General features: G+C 64.0%; 1 protein-coding gene across 1 annotated transcript; it reads right to left on the bottom strand.

Annotated features, from left to right (window-relative positions):
* Window positions 1-1,828: 1,828 nt before the first annotated feature.
* On the bottom strand, window positions 1,829-4,856 carry ZNF414 (zinc finger protein 414; the record flags this gene model as incomplete). The annotated part of the gene is made up of 8 exons (XM_084248599.1): window positions 1,829-2,001; window positions 2,083-2,262; window positions 2,687-2,737; window positions 2,816-3,162; window positions 3,558-3,663; window positions 3,772-3,879; window positions 4,142-4,569; window positions 4,663-4,856. 8 exons carry the CDS (start codon window positions 4,854-4,856, stop codon window positions 1,928-1,930), a joined length of 1,488 nt encoding a protein of 495 aa, XP_084104725.1. The 3' UTR covers window positions 1,829-1,927.
* Window positions 4,857-7,548: the final 2,692 nt, after the last annotated feature.

The raw sequence follows: 7,548 nt of genomic DNA on the forward strand, positions 1-7,548 counted from the left end.
ATGAGAGGCTTGACTGGAGCATACCTAGGGCCCGGGGATCCTGGTACACTGGAGATGAGTCGGGGACTTTGCGGACAGTGAACACACAGTCCTGCCCTGAAGATGCAGGGAAGGCTGGGGCTAGGACCAGATTTTGAAGAGCATCTGGAGGCCCGGGGAGTTCTGGAAAAGGAGCTTCTGGAGGCCTTGCTGCTTGCGTTTTCTCATCAGTAGTAACCGTCCAGGGTGAAGAGAATGAGTGCACTACCTGGAACCGGGCCGGCTTGGTTCCGGCTCAGTCAGCTTCCTGTGCTAGCCCCACCATCTCCATCTGCAAAATGGGCCCTCCCTCACCACCGCCCAGGCAGCCAAGGGATGCGGATCCCTCAGCACACATTTTTCAAGCCCCGTCCTCTTCCCAGCTTCTCTTAACCCTCACGAGGACTCCAAGGTGCGAATCACTCTGACATCCGTCATGAGGAGAGTGAGTTGCTGGGAGGTAGCATTTTCCCTGGGGTGACAGCTGTCGTTAACAAGGCTTCCAACTAAGAAAGGGGGAGCCTGGGAGGGTCCTGATGGGCCTCGTGGCCCCCAGCTAGCACCTCAGGGGTGCCTGGAAAGGCTGTAGAAGAACAGACACCTGTCCTGAAGCACCTGAGCTGCGCTGCAATCCCATCAAGGACACAGCAGCCTCGAAGTCCCTGGCAACAGGGCAGGCAGGTAGGTGGAGCCTCAAAGGGTGCCTGGATGCCCCTCCCAAGAAAAGCTGAAGGGCCTTCAGAGCCTGGCACTATATTTAATATTCAGCGTCAAGGTGGCCCAGCAAGCAGGCACCAGGTGTGCTACGGCAAGCAGGTGTCAGAGCTGCCATCCCAGCTCATCTACTGGACAGATGGCTCCCACGCTGAGGATCCTGGAGTGCCCAGCTCAGCCTGAGGCCAGAGTGCTGGGGATGAAGAGTCTGGGTAGAGGCGAGGACAGTAAGGGGGCAGGGACGTGGGAGGGCACTGAGGATAAAAAGGTGACGGGACACAGAAAATGAGGAGCAGGTAGAGAGACACAGTGGTGTGGACAAGGGGGATCCTTGAGCTCTTGCTCCCAGGATGTCTTGCCCAGGAAGATGAGGAACATGGCGAGTCTGGTCCTGGGAGCAGGTGGAAGGTTCAAGATGGGCCTCCCCACAGAAGGCTGTGAGGAGCCACTGAAGCCAAGTACTAGGTAGAGAAGGGGCAGACTGGGGAGAGGACAGGAAGGGCTACTTCAGGTGTAGAGGCCTGGGCTAGGGAACCATGAACTGTGAGAGGGAGCAAACGCAGGAGGTGAACCCAGTCCCTGCAGGGGCTGCGGGCCGGGACAGCAGTGGCACCGGATCTGGAAAGTGACCAGGAGTCTGTGTGGCTAGAGGGAGGGGCTCAGACCCCTCTGGAGGCTGGCCTTCGCCATGCTCCTCAGGCCTGGGGCGGGGGAGAAGAGGAAGCAGGCAGCGGAAGATGACAGTCCAGAGGACAGAGGATGACCATGACAAGGCCGGACCCCAAGCACCTGGAGTGCTCCATCCTGGAGACCCTGTACCCCAGAACCAGCCTCCCTGCCTAGCCTGATTCTGGGGCTGTTTAAACAAAGTTGGAAACTTGCATCCCATCCGGTTCCTGGGAGTGGCAGAGCCGTGGGCACTGGATGGGGTGGTACTGAGCTGGAGAGCTGGGTCTCAGCGAAACGAGTTGGAAGAGGTGGAGGGGGCCACGGGTGGGCCTCTAGGGGAAGCATGTACCCGCCCAGTGGGAGCGCCCCAGGACTGCTAGGCGGGCCCACTGCGGATCAGGGGCAAGGGACCCAGACACAGCACAGGCTGGCTCACTGCGCCTCCTTTATTGTCCCCTCAGCCCCTCCATCTCAGGCTCCCTAAAATTACAAAACTCCCCCAAGCCCACCCCCAAAGCGGAGGGGTTCAGAGCGGCGAAAAAACCGGATACTCCCTCTCTGACAGCAGCGGTGACACCTTGGGTGCAAGAAGGGCGGGGTCTGGGTGGGGCGGAGCAGGGAGCACCTGAGCCTCAGGGTCCCCGCCCTCCCCACCAGGTCGCTCCCGGCCTCAGGCCTTACCCGCCGGGGCGTCGGGGCACAGCTGCCCGGGCGCCGAGGCCACGGGGGCGCGAGCGCCGGGGCGGTGGTCCTCCAGGTGCAGGGTCATGGCGGACCGCGAGGCCGTGGAGAAGGCGCACTGCATGCAAGAGTAGCGGCCCCGCGTGTGCTCCCACACGATGCGGCTCGGGGCCGCGTGCCCTGCGGGCAGGCGGGAGCCCGTCAGTCCCGGGCCCCAGCCCGGAGGACCTGGCCGCGGCCGCGGGCGGAGGAGAGTGGGGGCCTTTCCCCGCCTCCCCATCGGCTCCCACGCGTCTGCCGTGGCTGGCTGCCTTGCACCTGGGCGTGCTCTCTCCTTGAACTGGGGGCACTTATTTGCACCCCCCTCCCATCCCGGACCCACCGCAGAGCAAAGGATTCGGGAAACGGGCGCGAGTTTCACACAGAAACGCCGGCGCAGATAAAGGCGCAGGTGCCAGTAATTTTAAAGGCAAAATCCTGTATTTCGGGGGTGGCATTTCTGACCACCTGGAAAGGGGCAGGTGCTCTGCCTCCCGGCATCCCCTGGGCCGACAGGGGCGCAGGAAATTCCCTCCACCCCTCCCTGGTGATCACCTGCACGCACCTGAGGGCGCGTCGGAGCCGCCCTGGGGTCTTCGGGGGCTGCCGCCAGCACCTGCGGCCAGAGGGAGGGCGAGGGTGAGGAGCGGCCGGGAGCGCCCCCGCCCTCCGGCCGGCCCGGCCGCGCACTCACCTTGGCTCTTCTTCCAGATGGCCGCGCTGGAGGCGGGCGGCCCGGGCGCCGCGGCCAAGAAGGGGCGCAGGCGCGGGGGGCTGAGGCCAAAGGGCGCGGGGCTCAAGTAGGGCAGAAAAGGCCCGGCGGGGGCGGGCGCGGGGGTCGTGAAGGGCTCGAGCAGCGGGAACGGCAGGCCCGGCGCCGACGCGGGGTCGGGCTCCGCGGGGCGCTCGGGCGCGGGCGGCTCCCTGTCGAGGGCCGGGGGCGGCGGCGGCGGGGCCGGGCTCTGGGCGTGCTCCGCGCACACGTGCAGGTGCTTGAAGAGCGAGCGGTGCGTGCGGAAGCGCAGGAGGCAGTTCTCGCACCTGCGGGCGGGCACGGGGCGGGGTGGGGGGGCTGGCTCTCCGGCGACGGGGCGGCCCGTCCCACGCCACCGGGGGACCCGCCCCGCCCCGGAGGGGAGGGGTTTGCCTTCGGCGCCCCCACCCCGTCGTGGCCGCGCCCCTTCCGGGGCTCTAGGAAAACGAAAACGTCTCAATTTTGACTGAGGCGGTCAGCGCTCGTCGTGGCAGGTAATGGGGGGCTGGCCTCCGAGCCCGCCCGCCCCGCATGCCCCCGGAGCTCCGCCCCCGGGCCCCGGGCCCCCTCCGGGCACAGGCGTCTCCGGGCGGTGGGGCAGGGGTCGCCCGAGGCCACGCCCACTTCCAGACCCGAGGCCCTGCCCGGCGAGGAGCACGGGCGCGAGCGGTCAGGGGCTCACTTGAAGTAGCGGTTGGGCTTGTAGTGCAGCCGGCTGTGCGCCACCAGCTCCTGCATGCTGGGGAAGACCTCGGCGCAGCTCAGGGCCGAACAGCGGAAGAGCTTGCCTGCGGGGCGGACAGGGGACAGAGGAGTGCCGTGGGGTGGCCGGGGCTGGCTCCCGGCTCTGCCGGCGCCCGCGCTCGCTCGGGGCCCACCTCCTACCCGGGCCCTACCTTCCAGAGACTGTGTGGGTGGGCAGTGGGTGCGAAGATGCTGTGCCAGGTCGCGAACGCTGGGGAAACTGAGGCAGCAGCCAGGGCTGGAGCAGGGTATTTGCTTCCCTGCAGGATGCACAGAGCAGGGGGTTACCTCTCTCGTCCTCACCCACAGGGCCCTGTCCAGGGCTCTGCCCCCCACCGGCCTGAGCTGCTAGCAGACAGGCTGAGCCCGCCCGGCTCGCTGCGGTGGTTACAGTCCGGCATACACTTGGCGCGCAGCAGATGGCAATTCCCTCTAGATGGGCCTCAAGCCTGCGGATAATCTGTGCTGCTCACTCCTCCTGTTCAGAGCCTAAGGCTCCCCCGAAGGCCCGTCACAGGTCACCTGGTGGTGGGCGTCGTCTGGGAGGCCGCAGGTCCTCACTGGTCCCGGAGACCGTGCCGGCCGGGCCAAAGCTGGCGCCCGGGCCAGGCTGCCCGTTGTCTGGCGCCGGGGAGGCATCCTGTTGCGTCGCGCCAGGCCCCCCAAGGTCCCACCCTGGGGGCGTGGGTGCCCGGTCCGGGCCTGGCTCCTCCCCCATGGCATAGGACGCGGCCGCAGCAGCCTCAACCGGGGGCAGCACCTCCGTGTGGGTCTCAGTGGAGCTGGACTCTGCGGTGGTCGGTATGTCGGGGCCGGGCCCCGAGGGGTCCCCCTCCTGGTGGAAGAGGCAGGGGGGACCTCTCAGTGTGCCTGGGGATCCCTTCCACGAAGACAGGGCCCAGCCTCCCCCAGCAGCGGGTGCCCAGGCGCCGCCATCCGAAGGAGTCACCCTAAGGGGGGCAGCCTGGGCGGGCACGGCCCTCGCCCCCCGTGTCCTGGCCTCTGGGAAGAGCTGGGGGTGTCCCAAGCGCACAACCGATTACCCGCCCGAGGCCTCCCCAGCCCCCCGATGGGGAGGTGGGGGGCCGCCTGCGCAGCGGGGCGCGGCCTGGGGGTGGGCGGGCAGTGAGTGACGGAGAGGCGCTGGAAAGAGCGCGGGCAGCCAGGGGCTGAGGGCTCGGAGGTGCTCCAGGGAGCGGCTGCGGGCGGCGACAGACACACGCGCGGCCGCCCCCATGCGCGCCCCCCGGCGCCCCACCGGAGCCGAGCTCGGCGCGGGGAGCCCGGATGTCCAGTGCTCAGGGGCCTATCCCGAGCCCGGTGGGCGGGGCCCAGCGAAGACAGGCCCGGAAGTGCGGGGTGGGGCGCCCGCCGAGTGACAGCCAGGGACGGGCGAGTGCCCGGATGTGGGGGCGGGGTCGGCCGGGGGGTGTGCGCGCCACGGGCCGCTCCCCGCCAGTCCCCGGTGGCTCGCCGCACCCGCGCCCACGGCGTCGCGCTCACCATCCTCGGCCCGGCTCGGTCTTTTGTTTCTGCGGCTCCGGTGGCTCCGATTGAGGTTACAGGGAGTTTCAAGGCGGCCGCAGGCTCGCGCTCATGTCGGCGCCATTTTCCGCCTCCTGAGTCTCGCGAGAGCGGGGGCGGGGTCTCGCCGAGCTCCTGGGGGCGGGGTCTCGCCGAGCTCCTGGGGGCGGGGTCTCGCCGAGCTCCTGGGGGCGGGGTCTCGCCGAGCTCCTGGGGGCGGGGTCTCGCCGAGCTCCTGGGGGCGGGGCCTGCGGCCGGGCGCCGTCGGGGCGCTCGCGCGTCCCCCGGGCCGTTTGCAGCGACGCCCGCTCGCGGAGACCCGGGGCGGAGGGGGCCTCTCTGCGGGGTCCTCGTTGCCAAGTGGGCATCTCTGCGCTCGCCCATCCTGTCACCAGCCCTGTGAAGCCGGTAACAGCGGTTCCCTTGTTTCGAAGGGTCCTGCTGCTGGGGCCGCCTCCTGGGAGGGAGGTTGCCCGCGGGGGTCGGAGCTGCCCGCGCCCCTGGGCCGCAGCTGCAGCGGGGCCTGTGGAATAGCCGGGGCGGGCGGAGCTCCCTGCCCGTCCTCACGCTGATGAGGCGGGTGTAGCCCGGGATGGAGAGGTGGGCCCCCAGCAGGGCCCTGCCCCGCCCTGAGTGTACCGCAGCGCCCAGAGGCCAGTGGGACAGGGAAAAAAAAATCCTTGCCCTCAGGGGCCACTCACATTTAAAAATCGGGAAACAGACAATACATTAACAATGGCAGACAACAAATATGAGTCGTATTAAGTACGACAAACAATAAAAAAAAAAAAAGAAGTGATGGATCAGGGAAGTCTCTTTGATGAGGTTACTTCTGAGCTGTCACCTGATGGCCAAGGAAGGAGGGGCTGGACACTCTGGGAAGAGCCACTGTCCAGGCAAGTGTCTCCGGTGTGGAGCCACAGGCTTGTCCTTTTCAAGGTTTGGGGAGGACACCAGGGCACTACTGGAGCAGAATAGAGGTGGGAAGTCAGAAGGTGAACATGCACAGGGAAGGTTATGCAGATCTTTGCACTGTGGAAGGTTCTGTGATTTGTTTTAAGCACTGATAGATTTTCAGCAGATCAACATATGCTTTTTGATTCTGGAGGTGGTTTGTTTCCAGAATAAACTATGGGGAGTGGGAAAGTAAGTCTTGGATCTCAGATCCATTCTTTGTCCACTCATGAGGCATTGAGTTCCAGACTCCTCCATGAGAACCAGCAGTCCCTCTCGTGCGTGTCCATCCAGAGACCATGAAACCATCAACTCAAAAGAATTTGCAGTGTCTGTTGCAGCACCATTTACAACAGCTAGAACATGAAAGCAACATAAGTACCCTGACAGAAGACTGGATCAGGAAGGTGTGGTAGAGACCTTCTTGGTGGTGCAGGGGGTTAAACTTCAGCACTATGAAGCGATCTGCAGCTACTGCAGCACAAGTTCGAACCCCGGCAAGGGAGGTGACCCACATGGCACAGCAGACCTCTCCTGTCTCCCTGCTGCTCCCCTCAGCAGTGTATTTCAGTGGATCTGCCTGTTCTGCTCCCCACTCTTTCAGGTGAACCCTCTCACCACCCAGACCTCTGGCCTGTACCCCAGTTCTTGTATGCATAAATAAATCTTTAAAAAAAAAGGTGTGGTAGATCCATACAACAGAATATTATTCAGCCATAAAGAAAGGTGGAACCTTCCCATTTACCGCAAAATGGAAGGAGTTCAGGGCCTCCCTGAAGGCGCAAGGGGTTAAGATGCAACCTATGAAGCAATCCACAGCCTCTGCAGCACGAGTTCAATCCCCAGCCGGCCAGGGAGCTACCCACATGGTGCAGCAGACCTCTCCTGACTCACCCGCTGCTCCCCTCAGCAGTGTACTTCGGTAAATCTGTCTGTTCTGTTCCTCACTCTGGTGAATCCTTTCACTCCCCCACACCTGTGGCCTGTACCCCAGCTCTTGTATGCATAAATAAATAAATCTTTTTAAAAAATGGAAGGAGTTCAGGGAATAATGTGCAGTGAAGCGAGTCAGAATAACAAAAGACAAATAATCACAAGGCAGATGATCCCACAAAGCACAATAATTTATTGAAACTAGCAGATATTGATAAAGGAAATGAGACTTCTGAGGTCAAGAAGAAGGGGGGCGGAGGAAGGGCGACAAGGGATAGAAAGGATGATGATGGGGGGAAAAATGATTAAAAAACCCAAAGATGGCTTTGAGGCTGCATTGAGGCGTGTGCACGCGCACATGAGTATGCAGGGGCGAGTGGTGCAACCCAGGGAAGGGTGGGTGAGGTCTCAGGAAGGACAGGAACATAAGGAGGCTGTGGGAGGGGACGGCTTTAAGAAATGTTATAAAAGTCAACAGGATGTGGAGCTGCCATGTGGGCAGGACCGAAGTGACTGAG

The sequence above is a fragment of the Talpa europaea genome (genome assembly GCF_964194135.1).
Source record: "Talpa europaea genome assembly, chromosome: 12".
NCBI classification, from domain to species: Eukaryota; Metazoa; Chordata; class Mammalia; order Eulipotyphla; family Talpidae; genus Talpa; species Talpa europaea.